The 20,060-nt window shown below is 49.3% G+C and overlaps 1 protein-coding gene across 1 annotated transcript; it reads left to right on the forward strand.

Annotated features, from left to right (window-relative positions):
- Positions 1 to 10,868: 10,868 nt before the first annotated feature.
- On the forward strand, positions 10,869 to 19,636 carry KLF6 (Kruppel like factor 6). Its single transcript, XM_027593635.2, has 4 exons — positions 10,869 to 11,249; positions 14,099 to 14,672; positions 16,001 to 16,124; positions 16,582 to 19,636. The coding sequence occupies exons 1-4, from the start codon at positions 11,148 to 11,150 to the stop codon at positions 16,631 to 16,633; spliced, it is 852 nt and encodes a 283-aa protein (XP_027449436.1). The 5' UTR covers positions 10,869 to 11,147; the 3' UTR covers positions 16,634 to 19,636.
- Positions 19,637 to 20,060: the final 424 nt, after the last annotated feature.

Raw genomic sequence — 20,060 nt, forward strand, 5'->3', positions numbered from 1 at the left:
AACCCAGAAAAGAAGAGAAAAGGGAATCCACCAAGAGCAACACAGCTCAGGAACAGCCAGGTGCAGCAAGACTGGCTGTTTGTCACCTGGAGGGTCACCCTGTCCAGCACTTCATTTTATTTTTTCTTCCTTAAATTTCTCCAGCAAACAATAGAATATCATTTTTAAAAATATTTCTGAGTCAGCCTGTAATTTATCCCATAGATCCGCATTTATTCAGGACTGCAACTCCCATGGGTAGCTCCTTCATGCAAAGCAATTTAGGACATAAAACCAAGTATGACTTCTTTAGGATAAAAAGAACCATCCTTTGTTCGAATTTCTGGATGGGCAAAAAGAGGGGAGAAAAGTCAAGTAAAATTAGAGAACCAATTTTATCTTCATTTACTAAAATTAGAAAATACTTTGAAGTGACATCATTAACCTGTCCCTCACCCTTATACATACAGACGCGGACAGGCACTCAGGGTATTCACTGAATGGCTGCTAGATCAGGCATTATGCTAAGAGCTAGTTTTGAGAAAAGAATGAGTACCCTCTTTGTTCAGCCTGTTAGAGGAGACAAAGGCATAAGCCAACAACTAACACCGTGAGTGGCACTAAAAGACAGGGTAGACATCCTGTAAGTATGAGTGGGGTTAGTTGCTTATTTGTGTACTATGTATTTGCAGGGGCTCAATACCTGAAGACCATCTATATCATTACCTGCTTATGAGATTTAATTTCCTGGGGAAATTTTTAGTGACTGCTAAGTTTTTAGCAGGCACTGTTGGCAGTTCCTTTTTATGTAGAACATAGTAGGTTAAAATAAGATTGAAGATATTCACCTGCAAACATAATCTTACCTTATTTAATTTACAACAGCAGACTTTAATCTTACTTATAATCGCCAGTCTGCAATCCCTGTACTCAACTGTAAGTTTTTTATGTTCTCTCTCTCTCTCTCTCTCTCTTTTTTTCTTAACAATTTAAGGCTCAATGACAGGCTTTGGATTTAGACCAAATGCGTCAATCATTAATTTCTGGCAATCTTCCCTTTTCTTTGTGTCCTCTTGTAAACTCTAGCTCTGTATCTCAATTTTTAGAGGCTCTCTCATACATAGAGTGAGTAGGCAACATCACTGCCTCTAGAAAATTCTCTTAAGATGAGTGCCTACTGACATCTGCAGAGTGAAGAAGGACGGCAGTACTCATTACTGCTCCTTGGAAGCTGGCAGTCTCCTGGGGTGAAGCAGCATTCATGACTGGGTGGGGCGCAAGACAACAGCACACCTCTCAACAGGTAAATTTGAGAAACTTGCCTCCTAGGCACCATCTCACAGAGAGTGAACGGAGCTGCATTTCTGAGCCGAGCCATAAACCCTGTCCGCCATGGCAGTGAGACGTGGATGTGGAAGTCAGTGCCCCTCGTGGGGAGCTCGCAGGCCTTGGGGAGAATGACAGCACAGCAAGCCACGATCACCACCCAAGGCCATGAGTGCAGAGGGGACAGAGGGCATGACAAGGTGCCCGGCATATTGAGGGGCTGCTGGGGAGGTCTTCTCAGGGGTGCATTTGGGTGGACTCTCCAAGAACACGCAGGGGACAGTTACAGAGGGCTCTCAGGTATTGCGAGGTGGGACACACCTGGCTGACCAAATCAGGAGGAACTTGGAGGAGACAGTGACACGGGATGTGACCACGCAGCACTGCGGCAGCCATGTCTAAGGCAGCAACCAAGCCCTAAAAGCTGATGTGTCGACCCCATAGCTCACCACCCCAAACCTCACCTCCCTGCTACCAAATCCTGGTGATGTTCCTCAGAAGCAAACCCACAGTCTTTTCTCTGGGTTTCCATGGCTACAGGCACACAGGGTGGTGGTCGTCCCTTCGGGCTGGGCTCTGACTGCCCCAGCTCCAACCCCAACCCGGTTCCTCCGCCCCGAGGCCGCAGAACTTGAGCTGCGAGCCCAGGAATATTCCCGCGGTCCACTCACTCCCCCGTTTCCACCTGGATCTGCGGCTCTCAGCCTGGTGACCTCAGGCAAGTGATCTGCCTCTCCTCACCTTAGCTTCCAGATCTATGAGACGAGATAACAAGAACATTGATCTCAGAGGTCGTACTGCCAAGTGCATAGGGAAGATCACGTTTCCTTACTCCCAGCTGGATGACTTCCAACAAGGTGTAGAATCCCTTGTGTCTCTGTCTCCTTTCGATTTACTGTGGCGGTGGTGGGGTGGTTGTGAAGACTGAAGCAGATAACCCATGCAGAACACTTAGCAGTGCTCCGGGGTCCAGCTGTGCTGATTCAGCCTCTGAGGAGAGCTGCTTAGCGCTTAGAGTCACTGCCGAGACCTTTCTCACCTCTTGCCCGCCATCCGCTCGTTCTTCCAAATCATGCTGCACACTCCTGCCATGATTTCCTTGGCAATGAGAGGCAGGAAACATTCGGCCCGTGCCCTCCAGCCTCACCTCCCCAGATCCCCTTCTCTACAAGCCAGAGTGCCATCCCGGCTCCTGGTCGCATTACCTCGGGGGCTGCTCGTCAGCCCTCCCTCCTGGCGCTCTCTGTCACCACCCTTCGAGACCATCCCCAGGAAGCAGCCAAAATCAATGTCTCTTCTCCTTCCCCTGGCAGGGTGTGCCTCCTGCCACCTCCTCGGGGCTGCTGACTCGATACTGGAATGAGGGAAGAAAGGGGCCTTCTCCCTAATCTCTTACCCATCCGACGAAGGAACCAAGACCTAGCCGTTTTCACAGGCCCAGATAAATCTTTGAGTATCTCTGAAACAGGCTGGAAAATCTGTTCTGCTCTGCCTTAGCAGAGTAGCAGCTCTGGACCCTGGACCAAGAGCCCTCAACTTGAAGTGATTAAATTCTTGAAGAAAAGCAACACGAGTTTCTGTCCCTTGTTGGTTTGTATCAATACTCCATCAATCAAGTTCTTAACGGGGACATTAAGACTTGTGCCCCTGATAGCTGACGATACTAGTTTTGAACAGGAATGAAATAAGCAAGCCCTAAATGTGATCATATTATCTAAAAAAATCTCTGAAATGTTAAGTAACATATGCTCTATTGTACAAGAATGTTTACTGTTGATAACGTAGGAAACTAGGGAGTTAGCCACATCCCATTATTCTACTGCCATAAGTATTATTTAATACAAGTGAATTTACATTCTTTTCACAGAGTGCAAAAAATGACCTTCCAAAAGATGTCCACATCAAATCCCTGGAGTCTAGGAGTATGATCTTATTTGGAAAATGGGCCTTTGCAGATGTAATTAAATTAAGGGACTCATCCTGAATTATGTGACTCACCCCTAAAGCCAAGGATAGGTGTTCTTCCAAGGAAACAGGGAGGGAGATTTGAGAGAGAAGAGGAGGCAGCTATATAACCAGGAAGGGGAAAGTGCAGTGATGCGGCCACAAGCAAAGGAAGCCAGAGGTCCCCAGACGACACAGGGGACAAGGAAGTGTCCTCCCCCGGAGCTTCCAGATGGAGTGTGGCCCTGCAACGCCTTTGTTCAGGCTCATGGCCTCCAGAATTGTGAGAGAATAAACTTCAGTTTTGTCTGTGGTGATTTGCTGCAGCACCCGAGGGAAACTAATACAGGATAAACAAACATTAATTTCATATTCTGACTCATTATGTGTTTTAAATCGATATAGCACATTCCTCCTTTCTGCCTCTCTCGTGCCTCTCATTCTTTCTCTGTTTCAAAGCACACTGCACACCTTAATATACTTCCCCTCTGCAGCCTGCACATCGTAGTTAGCTAGAGTTCAATATTTGCATACAGTTCTTTATTTTGGTGGGGGGAAGCAAAATTTACAGGAAGTTAAATCCACACGTCTTAAATGTAACACTGGATCAGTTCAAACAAACGCAATCGCCTGTGCAACTACACACCTACATCCAGACAGAACAGGCCAATCATCACCACCATTCATCACCATCCACCATCATCATCACCATCACCATCATCATCACCATCACCATCATCACCACCATCACCACCATCATCACCATCATCACCATCATCATTACCATCACCATCATCACCACCATCACCACCATCATCATCATCACCATCATCACCATCATCATCACCACCATCACCATCACCACCATCACCATCACCACCATCACCATCATCACCACCACCACCATCACTGTCAACACCATCATCACATCACCATCACCACCATCACCATCACCACCATCACTGTCAACATCATCACCATCATCACCACCATCACCACTATCACCATCATGATCACCACCACCATCATCATCACCATCACCATCACCAACATTCTTTACCCATCACCATCATCCATCACTATCACCATCACTCATCACCAAGAGAACTCCGTCATGGTCATGTCCTTTCTCAGTCAGTCTCCACCCCTGACTACCAAAGTCAACCAAACATCAGTTTTACCTTGTCTAGAACTTAATGTAGGCATTCTCTCGGTAGGTATTCCTGAGTGCAAGGCTTCTTTCACTCAGCCTACTCTTTCTGAAATACATTCATGTTGCTGCACGTAGTGATGAGCAGTACCAACTATACGGAAATACCACCTCTCCTGCTGACGGACACCTGGGCAGTTTCCAGTTTTTGACCATTATGGCTAAACTGCCATGAATGATCTTGCACAAATTTGTGAACATGTTCTTTCAGTGCTTTTAACTAAATGCCTAGAAGATGGAGGAGCTGAGTCATAGAGTAGGCATATGTTTGGCTTTATTAAAAATGGCCAGCGTTTCACACCTCCACCAATAGTGTAGGAAAGTTCTGGTCACCCCCCACACATCTTCACCAACTCTTAGTGTCCTGGGTCTTCCTTACTTTAGCTATTCTAGTGGGTTTTATTTTACATTTCTCTGATGACAAATAATGTTGGACATGTTTTTATGTGCTTATTAGCCATCATGTATCTGCTCATTTCTGTTTTTTACTTTTTTAAAAAAAATTATTATTGACTTATATGTACCTTGGATACCTGTTCAACACTAGATATATGTTTTGAGAATATTTTCTCTCAGTCTGTGACTTGTCTATTAATTTTCTTAGTGGTGTCTTTTGATGAAGTTTTAAATTTGGTGAAGTCTAATCTGTAAATCAGAAAAAAAAAAATTTTTCTTTATGGTATGGCTTTCTGTATTCTGTCCAAGAAGGCTCTGCCTACCCTTATGTCATGATGATTTTCTCCTATGTTTTCTTCTGGAAGCTTTATAGGTTAGTCCTTCATTTACTCTATAATCTGTCTCAAATTGATTTTGTATAAGATGTGAGATTGGGCCAAAGTCTGCCCCCCACCATATGTATACTCAGGTGTCCTTGCACTTGTTGCGGTTTTTCTGTGCTCGTTTGGATTTCTCTGGCGCTCATTTCTGACCAGTATGACAAAAGTCACAGGAGAACGTTGCTCCTTTACACCCTAGTAACAAGAAGTCAGATCATCTACAAAATCCTCATTTTCTTTAACCTATTTAAGAGCAGAGGATGCGCCGGTCCCATGGGAACCGAATCTCAAAGGTGTCAAGACGTACCAAGGAGAAGTCCCACCCCACACCGGTTCACCCTTGGCAAAGTAGGAAGAGGCAGCCGCCATGGGAGAAAAGAGTGATACGGTAATAATTTGTTAATGCCTAAGTGTGGGCTGGCAGGACAGTCTGGAATAAAAACGGGAGCCTGAGGCACAGGCTGACCGGCAAGCTCTTTCCACAGGCCCCCACCAGGTGCTCACAAGACAGATGGGTGCACAGGGCGGAAAAGCAAAGACACCCCTCCACTCTCCCCACGTGCCCCGCACCCCCAAGTGGGAAGGAAGCATAAAACCCCATGCATACTCCCAGACCCTTGCCTCAAAGGAAGCGAAAGCCTTTCAGAGCTGGGGCAGACGCAGGAGCCGGGTCCTACAGGCCAGGAAGCAGAATTCTCTTGCCAGGAGAGGGGCAGGACTCTCCCACCTACCAACCCTCCTCTGACAGTGCAAGAAAGTCTGGCTGCACAGGGGGAAGATGCAGCCCCATGGAGAAAACCAAGCTCTGGGGCCGCTTGAGAAAACACATCCTGCTCTCACCGTGAGCCCAGAGCTCACTGAGAAGCCCAGCAGCTTCCTGTCTTGTAAAGGTAGGAGAGTCCCAAATACCCGGCCAGTCACGGGGACGTGAATATGAATGACAGGACAGGCATCCCAGGTCCCCTTATCAGACCAGGGATGTTCCCTTCCGTGTCAAATTTCTGAGCGTCTGTATCTTGAATGGTCTCTTTGAGCTTCACCTCCTTTTAAAGGACATTCCTTTAGGTCAGGCCCACCCAAGATAATCTCCCTTTTGATTAACTTGAAGTCAGGTGACAGAAGGGGTGGGCAGCCTAGCGCCTCAGCATGCGCTCAGGAGGAGGGGGTGGTGCCGGTCAGGGGTCCCTAGGACACCTTAGAGCTCCGTCAGCCACAGGCTCCTCCCACCCAGTCCCGTGTGAGACTCTTGCTTGACAAGACCTAGACAGGTGAGCTGTAGGCTGTCTGTGCAAATGAGGAAGAACAGGATTAAAACACTTCCCCTGACACAGAGTGAATTGCACGCATTCTCTGAGCTTTAAATTTGTTTTTTCAACTGTCGATTGTAACACCTACTTCACGGCGTCCTGTGGGCATCACATGGAAAAGGTTCAGTGCAGTACCTGACACAGGGAACATACTTATCGAGTGTGGACTGATTCTCTTCTCCTTTTTTCATTCCTTTCTATAAAACTTTGATAGCAACATATTTTCCCAGTTATCAAATATCCCAGAGCTCATTACAATATTTTAAAAAGAGGGCCACTAAAACATAGATGTGTATAAATTCTTAGATATGTATAAATCTCCCCCTCTGATGCCCCAGTTGAACATCTATTAAAAACTATCAATATTGAACTTTCCTTATCAGCTGTTCTCAGCACTGATAGTTATTTAAGAAGCAAATCTATACCATAATGGCATATAGTAATCGGCGTTTTGGTAATAACACCAAAACCAAAATGAAACAAAAGCAGCTTCTTGCCCAACAGGGCATCTTCTCCGTCAATACCATCGGGGGTGCTGTTGGAATGACCCTTGGATCAGCCTTCATAAGACTCCTCTTAAGAGCCCTACTTGAATTATCCAGAAGAATAGGAAGGATCAAAAGTACCCAAAGCCTATATATCATCCCATTTATCTTTAAGCTGAAAGTTAGATTTAAAACGCAAACTTTATCTTAAACTGTGTTTTTCTAAATGTGGTAGAGAGAACTTAGTGGTATGAAATGTCTGAGTGTGACCCAAGTGTGACCAGAGAGGAAAATGGAGGAGGGCGTGGGTGTGGGTAGGGGGAGGTGAGGAATCAGCACGGGGTTGCTATGGGGTCAGACTCCTCTAACATCCCGGAATGTGCAGAGCCTGGGGCGGCCATGGAAAAGGGTCCTGAGCCTCTGAAGATGGTGGGTGGTGTGACCACTGAAAGAACAGATGAGCAGAGGGAGATGGAGAAGAACAAGGGTCATGCTCACCAACTGGAGTTTAGGATTTTCTCTCCACAGCTTGGAGAGGGAGAAGGGGTGGGAGGGAGTGAGAATTTGCAGTGTGGGCTGGGTGGGACAGAGAGGCGCTTTTTTTTTTTTTTTTAAGATTTTATTTATTTTAGAGAGGGGGGAGGGCAGAGGGAGGGGGAGAAAGAATCTCAAGCAGATTTCCCTCTGAGCATGGAGCCAGATGTGGGGCTCAATCCCACAACCCTGAGATCACAACCTGAGCCAAAAGCAAGAGTCGGATGCTTATCGGACTGAGCCACCCAAGTGCCCCAGAGAAGCTCTTTTGGTTACTGGACCTCACTGTGGGCCCAACTTTGCCTCTGATTGGCTATGCGATCTGCATGGGTGACTTCATCCTCCTGTCGACATTCACTCGATTTTTTTTAGAAAGTGTGTGAGGGGAGGAGGGGGTTTATAAAACAAATATCTACAGCAAACTGAAGAGATGAATGTATGTTGAATAATTGAAATACTGCCTTCAATTTATGAAATGACTATTTGTCATAAACCAGGGGTTTTAATGCCTCATCTTTCAATTCTACCAAACTGATTCTAACAGACATATTCATCTCCTATTTAAAGGATGTGACCAAGGCCACACATCTAAATACCACGCCGCCCTTCCCTCCCCGCCGCCACCCGAATGACTCTGGCCTTCTCCGATTCTTCTGTGCTCATCTTTTTAGAAATCAGATGTGACTAGTATAACTCAGATCCCACGCAGACTTTCCTCATCGGAGGCTAACACTGTTTCCCCACCAGATAGCTGCTTCTACCAGGAGCAGAAATGCCTCCGTTTTAAGATAGCTCCCCTCCTATATATTATTTCCCACCCCCCACCACAGGGCGCTGCGCCTGTCTTGTAAACGTAGGAGAGTCCCAAATACCCGGCCAGTCACGGGACGTGAATGGGAATGACAGGAGCTGGAGGGCTCTCCGGTGCAGTGGGAGGCCACAGAGCTTCTTCTCTTTGAAAACCAGGCTATGTATCCTGTTTTTGTACCATTTTATTTATTTTTTTTTTTTCTGAAAATTACCACTTGAGTGTATCTGTACCATGTCCAGTTAGGTTCACTATTTTAAAGATGAGCTATACAATCTTCTAAGTATTTGTCAATGCATGCAAGAGACAAGGACAAATCTACATTCCATAGGAATGCAGATAAGGACAATTATTAAAACCACGAAGAGTTCCCTGTCCAAAAGGTACACAGAGCACCGTAACCGCGACACACATGTGCGTCGCGCAGAGCCGTGCCCTTCTGCGGACTTGGGAAGGACTCGCCTCCCTTCCCCGGACTTTGCTCCGAACGGCGGGATGCTGGCTTCGGGCACTTGTCTATTCCCCGGATTCTCGCTTCCTTTGGCAACGGCTGCTAATTACTAAGAAAAATCCCATCCCCAACCAAACCACGCTCTTGGAGCCGTACCCCGGGACCCGCTGCGGGTCCCCAGGTTAGCTGCACCTGTGGGCGGTTCAAGGTCAAAGCACCTCCGTTCCTGGAAGCGGACCCAAGGAACACACCTCAGCTACAGAAGGCTAGGCGTCCTCTTTGTTTCTGGGGCAGAGTGACACGCACACAGGCCAGGGGTAGTTTGTGTGCGTTCAACTTGCGGATCGTCTTCACAGACCATGTGATGGGTACAATGAGCCAGTCACATTTTCTGACTTTGGATTCCCAAACAAAGGTCCCAGCCTCGAATCCTACAGGGTCATAATCCTGCTGTATTCTGGCCTGCGCTCATCTGTGAAACCCTCACACACAAAATCCTCTCGGAGCCCTTTCACAGGCTACATTTTTAAAAACTTCAAAAGGATGTTCATTAAGCTCTGTCTTGACATAAAAATGAAGCTCCTAGTTATAATCCAGTCTTCCAGTTTGAGTTTTAAAATGCACATTCTTTGTGGTCTCGGCATTTTTCTTGAAAACGAGCATTGTGGTGTATTTCAGGACATAATGCACATGGGGGGGCACGGTGGACGCCGGCGCCACCCCAACTTCGGCGCTTTGCACACGCAGAGCAGCAGCTCAGCGGTTAACCCTGCCGGGCGCGCTCCGAGGCGCAGAGCGAGCTCGCGGGCAGACGGAGGTCCGCGCCCTCAGGCCGGCGCCGGCGTGCGGGGGGCGCCGAGCTCCCGGGCCGGTCCGCTCCCGACGCCCGCGGGCGCAAGCGCGCTGGGCAACAGGTCTGCGTGGCTCGGGGCTGCTCACGCGCGGCGGCCGCGACGGCGCCGTCCCGGGGGGGGGGAGGGGCGCCCGCGTCCGGTTCTCTGGGTTTGGGGGCCGGACCCCGGCAACGGCCCTGTTCACAAGTGCGGCACGGCCGCGGGGAGGGCCGCCGCGCTCGGCCCCGCGCCCACTGACAACCAGCGAGAAGGCGTCTCCTGTTGGAAGGCCCACGCTCCTCCTCACAGAAGCGCAGCGCCGGCACTCCCACCGGACGGGGCCCACTCGAGCCCCGCGGAGGCGGCGCCGCGCTGCCGGGCCCCTGCGGCCCTTCGCCTGCCGTCGGGCCGGGCCCCCGCACGCCCCGGCTCCCCGCCCTCTCCGGGCGGCCCCAGCCCCGGGGGCCGCCGTCGGGGCGGGCGCGGCTCCGGAAGCAGGCCGCGGGGGGCTGGGGGCAGGGGAAGGTGCGTGGGCGGAGGGGCCCGGAGCGGGCCAGGGGCGCGGGCAGCCCCCGAGCCCGGAGGGGAGGCGCAGGAAGAACGAGGGGAGCGGCGCGGCCCCGGGGGCGGACGGAGGGGGCCAGGGGCGAGGGGGCCCGCCTGGCTGCCCGCGGCGCAGGGGACGGGGCCAAGGCGACCGGCCCGCGAGACGGGACGGGAACGGGCGGCCTAGCGCCCGGGACGCGGCCTGAGTGACGAGCGCCGCGGGGCGGGGGGGAGGGCGGGGGACGGGACCGCCGGCCTGAGCGGTGGGCCGGGGCCCGACCCGGGGAGCGGGCGCCGGGGCCGGGGGATGGGACGCGGCCCGGGGACGGGAGGAGCGGCTCCCTCGGCCGGGCGCGGGCTCACTGAGGCGCTCGGCCTGCACCTCCCAGCGCCGACTCCTCCGGCGCGCGGCGGCCCGCGCCTTATATACCCTGCTAAAAATAGCCTGCGAGGACGCCTTCCAATCAGAGCCGCCTGAAGTTCGAATTGGGCCAATGGCGAGGGCTGTGATGGAGAGGCTCGGTCACGCCAGGCGGGGCCGCTGTGAGTCACCGCCTGCCATTGGCCGGAGCTGACATCACCGGCGCGCAGCCCCCGGGCCGGGCGCAGCGTGATTGGGCGGTGCGCGGGGCGGCGCGGGCGAGTCACGTGGGGGGAGGGAGTGGGGGGAGCCAGGAGGGGAGGAGGGGGAGGCTGGCAGCGGAGCTTTGAATAGGGAAGTTTTGCAGGGGTTACGTTTGCAGTCAGTCCGGTGTTTGCAAATATTGTGTGGGCTCGCGAGCGCGTCTCTGGGCTCCGGCAGGATCCGAACCCGCGGCGCCTAATTGCTGTGCACTGAGTTTGCATGAAACTTTCCCCGGCGCTGCAGGCACGACTGCTGCGCTCCCGACTCCAGACCGCACACCTCCCTGTTTTCACAACAGCAGTGACTGTCTTTTCCAACCCGACATGGATGTACTCCCAATGTGCAGCATCTTCCAGGAACTCCAGATTGTGCACGAGACTGGTTACTTCTCGGCGCTGCCCTCCCTGGAGGAATATTGGCAACAGGTAAATAGGAATTTTCGTGTGCCAGGTGCCCGGTGCACCGAGGAGGGAGTGCATGCACGCACGGACAAGATGGTGTGTGGTTGGAGGTGCATTTCTTTTTCTTTTTCTTCTTCTTCTTTTTTTTTTTTTTTTAATGGTTTGGGTAAATTTTTAAAAAATTAAAATAATTAGTCTTAAAACGTACTTTGTGCTGCTTGCGTGCGGAAGGCACTTTGAAGGGGCCTTTGACGGCGTGGTGCGGAGTTGTCATATGAGCGGGGCGCCGCGGCGCTTGGTCTCTCCGAGCGTTTTCGCCCGTTTCTGGGGCTTCTGGACTGCATCCTCCCGAGGGTAGCCCCAGCCCCGCAGCCTGATCCCGGCCCGAGCCCTTGGCAGAAGTTTGGTGCCTTGTACCAGCTCCAGACTCCACAGCTGGATCTTGTCATATGAACTTGCCTGGACTGCCAAGGGTTGTTGGGTTTCTTGTTTTGTTTTGTTTTGTTTTTAATGGGGAATTTGTTTTTGTTTTTGCTTTTTTGGTGTTTGTACGGAGTTGTGTTTTTTTTTTTTTAATTAAAAATGTCACCCGTGAAACATCCACCAGCTCTTTTTCTCTACTAGATCATTTCCAGTTGTTTTTTTTTTTCCTCTTTGGAATCCTTAAGATTTGTTTCGATCTGCCTTGTTTTTCTTACCTGCTTTTTTTGTTGACCAGAAAAAAAAAAAAGCCAACAACGTTTGCACAGCCAGTGACTTATCAGTCATATGACAATGAGCCCGTCCAAATTGCTTCAAGTCTGAGTTTAAGAAGAAGAGTCTCGGTTTCCGGCATTTTTTTTTTTTTTTTTTTTTTTAGTAGAACTGGAATTTTTGACATTGGACGTTTAAGAAAGTTAACCCCCCCTGCCCCAATTCGTTAGGATTGCCTGAAGGGAGAGAGAGATTCTGACACTTGTCTCATTGTCTTTAAAAAGATAGAAGGAGGGGTCGGGGCGGTCTCTCTGCCCTGCTAGGCTGTTTGCTTTTTGTCACAAAGTGAATTAGCAGATCAAATATATTCTGTGTGTTTCAAAGCCTAGAAAGCTTTTAAAAGGGATGAAATGCAGAGTGTTGCAACCTTCACATGCCTGCTTAATTGTTCCCAGCCCTGTCCTGCCTTCCTCTCCCCTCCCCCCCTTTTCCTCCTAAAGAAGCTGCTCCCTAGGACGTGATTGAAATTGATCTAAGTAGTTTCCTACGGGCATTTGGGATTTGGGCCCCAAGCCAGGCTGAGCTCCCGGTCCTCTTCAGAGGCTTTTAAACTCTCGGAGAGCTACGTTTTGGTCCCCAGTGCTTATCAGCATAATGGAGATTTCAAATTAGCCAGATTATTAAAGTTTAACAAGATCTCAGTAAATGTGCTTTCCTTTTCCTTTGGCGCATCAATAAAACACCTTGCCGTCCCTCCTCAGAACACTGTCGTATGCACTGTAACTCAGACGTCTAATTTTAGGGGGAAAGAGAACACAATGATTGTTTTTTCCCCCTTTGCTTGCTCATGCTGGCTGTGTGACGAGTCTGGGGAGGGGAGGGGATGTGCTATATTATAGCAGGCACGTTTGCTAAGTAAGCAAGCAAGCATGAGCCCTTCGGGTAGGCTTTGCTAGCCCTGAAAATGATTTGCTAAAAAGAGCAGAGTTTGCTGTAGAAATTTAAGTCTGTAGAATTGCAGTTGTATAGACAGCCTTATATGGACATGCAGACACTTGATCCTAGTAAAGATAAGGGCAGACATAATTTAATCCTAAAATGTTTCCTACCGTTTTTCTTTTCCAGTGGCTAGAAAGTTTGAGATGGTGGGGAGAGGGGATGCTGGTCTCTCGGCAGTTGTAGCTTCTTGAAAGGTTGGTTGTGGGGCTGGGGAGGGGCACTGTCCATGACACACTGCATGTACATTTGAACCGGGTCCTTTTTTGGCTGCCGGTCAGAATTTCAAAAGGAAGTCTCCTTTGGCATTGCGTGAAAGAAACGGAGTGATGACTCATACAGTTGTACTCTTGGCCAGTAGATAAAGTTCTTGTCCATTGTGGGACTCCCAGCAGGGCTGGGGAGGAATTTCCCCTCCTGCATCGTTTACAATAGCAGATGGCCATTCTGGAATTACTTCTCCACTCCTGTTGTTGAAGCTCTTGTTTTTCTCTGACCTCTGTGGAAGTCATTAAAGTTGTGTGTGAGCATGGCCCCGCACTTGGGAATGGCGTTCTTTGAAAGCCTCCTGGGTCGGGCACTACAGGAAACAGGGTGGTTTCTCCAACAGCTCCATTGATGTCCCTGAACACAGACCGTCCGCTAGCAGCGTGTGCTGGCTGAGTGTGGCCCTGTGCTCTCGGCTGTGTCGCTAAAGAAAGACACATGCGATGTCAGAACACACTGCCTCGCGTGCAGTGCAGCCTTTCTGCCTTGTGCGGGAGAAAGGAGGGTGGCCGGGGCATTCCTTAAAGCACATGGTTCTCGAGACCGTCAGATGATCTGGTTAAACCTGTCAGGGGGCATGTGTCTGAGGCTGGTTTTCTTTGTGTGGTTTACAGAAACTCAGTAGTCGCGTCAACCTGATAACTACGACAAAGGTAGTTTGGTGACCATCAGTCCTTGTGGCCACTGGTCCAACCTGGGAAGGCCCGGAGTCCTTGTGGCCACTGGTCCCTCTCCTGATTGCATATATCCGTTCCTAGAAATAGCTTTCCTCTCGCTCTCCTAGAGACGCGATTCTTACAGCCCCACAGCCACAGTCTGTTTGCCCTTGATTCCTGCATGTTTTGGGAAACGTGCTTTCAGTTCCATTGTCAGTCGTCATCACGATCACGTGCCTTCTTGTGGTTCCTTTCGCACAGACCTGCCTGGAGTTGGAACGTTACCTCCAGAGCGAACCCTGCTATGTGTCAGCCTCTGAAATCAAGTTTGACAGCCAGGAAGATCTGTGGACCAAAATCATCCTGGCTCGGGAGAAAAAGGAGGACCCGGACCTGAAGCTTTCCTCCAGTCCCCCCGAGGATGCTCTGAACAGCCCCGGCTTTGCTTACAACCTGGAGACCAACAGCCTGAACTCCGATGTGAGCAGCGAGGCCTCCGACAGCTCTGAGGAACTTTCTCCCACCACCAAGTTTACCTCCGACCCCATCGGCGAAGTCTTAGTCAGCTCGGGGACCCTGAGCTCCTCCGTCACCTCCACGCCCCCGTCTTCTCCAGAACTAAGCAGGGAGCCTTCTCACCTGTGGGGCTGCGTGCCGGGCGAGCTGCACCCCCCGGGGAAGCTGCGCAGTGGGACTGCGGGAAAGCCGGGCGACAAGGGCAGTGGGGACGCCTCGCCGGATGGCCGGAGGCGGGTGCACCGCTGCCACTTTAACGGCTGCAGGAAAGTTTACACCAAAAGCTCCCACTTGAAAGCACATCAGCGCACTCACACAGGTCAGTCCCTCCTGCGCGACGCGGGAGGTGGGCTGCTGGTGGGCGCCACTGACGCACCAGCCCTGGGAGGGGGCCGGGCTCTGCAGGAGGCTGGCAGAGCAGACACATCCTTACCTCATGCTTCCCCAAAAGAGTTGGGTCTCTGGGGAGGGCAGAGTGGGAGCTCAAGGACCGCACCTGTGTGCCCGGGAACGGGTGAGCCTTTCAGATTAAACAAATGAGGTAAATTCCATTCTCCGCCTACACCCCATCCCTCACCCACTCCAACCTTCCTCCTGATCGCTGGGGGGGCCCGTCATGTGGCGTTACCTCCGATTCTCTGAAATGAAGCTCGAGGGTGGGGGGAAGGGGCGGCTGGGGGTGCAGAGCGTGCGGGGACCCTCACTGGAGGCAGTACTGATCCCCGGGTACTTGCTGAGAAGTACTCTGTGTATCCCGTGGCCTTTGTTTTCTGATACCAGTTTAAACAAACAAACAAACAAACAAAACAGCTTTGTAATGAAAGCCCACAACTCAGATGAAAGTTGCATCTGAAACTACTGTGACAGTCTGGGGTAGCCCGGTGAGGAGTCACCCAAGTTCCGGAGCGGGGAGGGGTCTTGCACGTGGAGTCACGGAAGCTCTGACCTGGCCGGTGAGGGCGACGGGAGGGGACCTCTGAGCCCTCAAGTCGGGGTCCCCGGCAGAGCCGGGGTCAGGACCCACGTGTCCCCACTCGGGCACTGGCTGCAAGGACATCTTGAATCCCCTCAGGTAGCACTTTAAGTGAATTCGTATTTATTGTCTGACTGATGGAAGAGGACAATTTGGTCGCCTGATTGTTATTTAGAAAGTGCTTTGAAGGCCCTCAGGATGGGGTTTCCCAGAAACTCATGACCTCAGTTTTGGAGAAATGTCATTTCCCGGAGGAAAGTACAAAGCCTCATTCCACAGGGAAGTGAGTAAGGAACAAAATAAGTGCTTGAGAGAAACCGTTTCCATGGAGAGAGCAATAAAACCCTGCCCCCGCCAGGGCTGTGGGTCCAGTGGGCTGACACGTCACCTCAGAAGTATTTCGCCAGGCTGAGCATTTGTCATTCTTACGGGGTAACGCTGATGACGGGCCCTGCCGGCCCCGGGTCCCGTCTGCAGCACTTGGCGGCCCGCGGCTGGCTCAGGAAGGGGCTCCGCCGTGTCACCTCCAGTACCAGTTCCGTCCTTAACCGGGGCCGGCCTCGGAGCTGGCGAGTGAGTTGACTTTGGTGTGGCAGCTTCCGTGTGTTCTGTCGCTGCGCACCTCCTCCTGTTCAGTGAAATCACGGTGTGCCTGTCCTGTGCTCTCTTCCCAGGAGAAAAGCCTTACAGATGCTCATGGGAAGGGTGTGAGTGGCGTTTTGCAAGAAGCGATGAGTTAACCAGACACTTCAGAAAGCACACTGGTGCCAAGCCTTTTAAATGTTCTCACTGTGACAGGTACGTGCACAAAGCGCAGGGACCAGAATGGCCTCTCCCGGGAGGGACGGGAGGCAGTGAAGAAGCCAGGCGCTTCCCTGTCCCGCGCTTCAGCCGGGGACTTTCTGAGACAGTCTGTAACCTGCCAGTTGTCCAAATTAGGAAGAACTGGGTTCTGGGTGCATGAGCATAGAGTGATTTCATTCATACTTTCTGAAGTTTGGCCTTCAGCCCTGCAAACTTGACGGTTGAGTAATAAGGTCAGGTGAAATCCTCCAAAGAGCAGATGGGAGTCCTTCCTTTATCTGCCCGTCCGTTGGAGTTTCCTGCTTCGGAAACACAAGTGGGAATGGCCGTGCCTTAGTGGACTCCCCCCGTGCCTCGGAGAGCGCTTGGGTCAGGGGGCGCGCAGGCCAGGAGGGCTGTAAGCTCGGCGAAGGCAGAGACCTAACCTCTTGGGTGCCGATTTGCTCTGCAGGTGTTTCTCCAGGTCCGACCACCTGGCCCTGCACATGAAGAGGCACCTCTGAGGGAGCAGAGCGGCGAATCCTGCGGGCTAAAAGGCTTCCAGGCTGAGAGACAGCCATGGAAGGAGGGTGCGTGTTCCAGCCAAAGCATGCCATTTTGCACCCCACCCAGTTGCCTCCAGGACCTCTACTTGGAAGGTCTTTCGAGGGCGAAAAACGTCATGTCAGAAGCGGCAGAGCACCCGCGGTGTGTGGTGTTTGGGTGGCCCTGGACTCGCCACTGGTACCTATCTTCTGAGTGGTCCCTAAGCCTTTGCCGTGAGCATGTGCACTGAGAATGTTAATGGTTGGGTTGACTGTCTGTGGAGGGTCTGTTAGTTACTGATTGTGTGATGGGGGCAGAGTCTTTTTCCCTTGCAGTAGCGAGACTGCAAGAGGCAGCAAGCGCGGAGTTTGAATGTTCTGTGTGTGAGGAGTATCCCAGGAGATGAGGTGACCACCGATCATCTCCCAGGGGGTGGGGTCTGCGCCTTAGGGAAAAAAAAAAAAGAAGAAAAAAAAAAAAAAAAAAGAAGGGAAAACATGGAGGGCGGGAGTGGGTGGTCAAGACCCCCGGAGTGGCGAGTGGGTGTGGGGAGGGGAGCCCCTCCCCGTGCGAGAGAACTTTCGGTGTCTGGTGCAGCTACGAAAAAAAAAACGTGCAATGTGTCAAGTAGCTTGTTTACTTGCTACAACAGAGCTCATTCGTGACCCGTTGTATAAGCTGTGTATTTACAAATATAACACATTGATAACTTTTCCTTGTAAGACTAAAAGTAATGCATGGTCTGGGAAACTATCCGCTTTCCATTCTTAAATCAGGACTACAATGTTGATTCCAGTTCCTGAGCAGCTAAGAGAGGATTGGTCAAATTCAGTGATCCCTAGCCATCTGGGCCACAGGTAATACACAATCCTTCCCCCACCTTCCCCCCAGCGATTTTATAACACTCCCCTTTCAGAAAGGCGTCGTGCAGCATAGGATTATTTTTTAAATGATTCTGAATTTGAATTACCTTTTTGGAGAACTTCCTGATGCCCTTTGAAGACATTGGGCGTATGTTGGGTATCAAGAATGCTAGGGCTGGGAATTGCTAGTCTAATGTGACATTAGACTAAGAACCTAAAATTTTTCTCAGTTGGGTGGATAAAACCACTAAAGCTTAGAAACTGTTTTCTCATGCAGCTAAGTTTCTCTTATTTATGCCTTGAGGACTAATTTCTGGTTTTCTAGCTGTTAATGCACTGTAGATCTTAATAATGGTGCCTTATGCAAGTGACCCCTTCTGTGGGGGTCTCATACAGGGGTATGGGTGATGCATGCTTTATTAAGGCTCTTTTTTCACCTGGCATTGTACTGTATCAATATATAATACAGAAAAAAAAAAATCTCTTTAAAGTCCTCCTTCACAAAGACAAATAGAGAGATAAAACTCCCCAAACAAGTCAGTATTTACTCGATATTTTAGACAACTTGACTGTCAGTGTTCAAGTGGAAAACACATGATTATTGGAAAATCGGACCATTTCTGCCACCATGAGACTTTCATATAGACTTTGCACAACAATTGTATAGATCACACACCGGCTGTATTTAATATGTAACGTTTTCACACATATTAAAGATACAGAATATAAAAAACAATGTTAATGTATTTGCTTAAAAGGCACAAGCTCCACATATCTATCTAGCTATCTGTTGGTAATACAGAAAGTATATTACTTTTTTTTAAAAAGTGGGCGGAATTCTTGTGTATGTATATTTGTGTGTATAGTATGTGTGTGTGTGTGTGTATATACATATATATAGATAATATATAAATATTTTTTTAAGGAGAAATGAGAATGTTTAGATAGAAAATTCCACAGCCTGTGAAGAAATAATTTCAGAATGGCCATAAAGGAGGTAAAAATGAAAACCATAACTTTTATAAAGGCTTTATCTGTAATTTAGTGATTTGCTACAGATCCTTGGCATGCAGTCTATTCCAGACTGCTGACTTTGCTCATCATTATTGGCAGGTCCAGAATAAGGGATCTTCGGCCATTCAAAAGTGGCACGAAGGGAATCCTCACCCACTAATTGGTCGCAGACACACTAAGGATTTGATTTTGAATTTCAGCCTTATTAGAACATCTAACCTAAGAGGAAGCTAATCACAGGGATTCTTTTTTAGAATACTTTTTATGCAGATGAAGCTATTTTTTCCAGCACATAGATTCTTCCAGTTTTTCCAACGAGTAATTTCCCCGAATTGGCATACCGCAGCATGGACAGCTGATATTTCATCCAGCTGCTGGCTCGTGGGTGTGGATCTTTTCTTTATATATATGTATATATATATATATATATACACATATGAGTCTGGCTGGGCTGGTATTTTGTTTGATCTTCCTGGAAATGAGCAATGAGGAAAGCTCACATAACTGGTTTTTTATCTGGGCTGATGAATACACTTACCTGAACAACTCACTTCATTTTGCTGAGGGGAAAATGCACTTTTCTTTTGGCAGCTCCAAATCCAGGCACTTGATTTGCTGGGTTTGGGGAAACTCCTTTTTTGGCCCCGCTGTGTTGCTTAGCCATAACAATTCCATTAAGCAAGAAGGTAAACAAAAGACAAAAAAGGAAAAAAAAAAAACAAAAACAAAAAAAACCACAGCTTGCACTGGCTTGTCTCACTTATGAAACACCATGAAGTTGTTTGATTGGGTGGGGCTGGGTGCCATGTGTGTCAATGCCTGTAATTTTCATAATAAGCAAGTACATAAAGAATTACATTCTGTTCAGGTGATAACTGAGCCTCAATCAAGCAGAAACTTTTTGCTTGACATTAAAAAAAAAAATTTCTATTAGTGAAATTTCTTTTTTTTTTTTGAAGCACCCTGTTATCTAAAGAATCTTTGTAAGATTTTTGTAAAATTTTGTTTTACAAGATTTTATTTGAAATTGTTTTTTGCAAGATTGTTATATTTCTGTATGAATGTATTTTTTATTGGAATAACATAAAAGAATTCTTATCAGCATCTTGAGTCTGGTGGTTCATTTTTTGGGGAGGGTGAGGCGAGGGCGTCAAAAACAGATTCCTGTTCTATTAATCAGCCTGGCTTCTCCTTGGGAAACACCGCTTGTGCAGTTCTGAGAGCCACTTGCCTGTCCTTCCCCTCTGACTTTTTAAACAGCCTATCCTGGGAGCTAACGTGGAAAGAGGAACCTGATGTTGCTCTGAGGAAGGTAGAAATGACAGAGAAGGGGCAGCCGGCCCAAAAGTCACCCCCTGGCCTTAAACCCACTCTTCTATGTAAACTGTCTGTTTACTGATCAGCCCAGTAAAATAGGGCAGAAAGTAAAAGACTGTTTACATGATCAACACATGCTTTTATATATATATTTATAAATATAAATATATATACAATATATAAGTAAATATAATCTTCAGGGCCAACAGGA

Source organism: Zalophus californianus, chromosome 9, assembly GCF_009762305.2.
Source record: "Zalophus californianus isolate mZalCal1 chromosome 9, mZalCal1.pri.v2, whole genome shotgun sequence".
NCBI classification, from domain to species: domain Eukaryota; kingdom Metazoa; phylum Chordata; class Mammalia; order Carnivora; family Otariidae; genus Zalophus; species Zalophus californianus.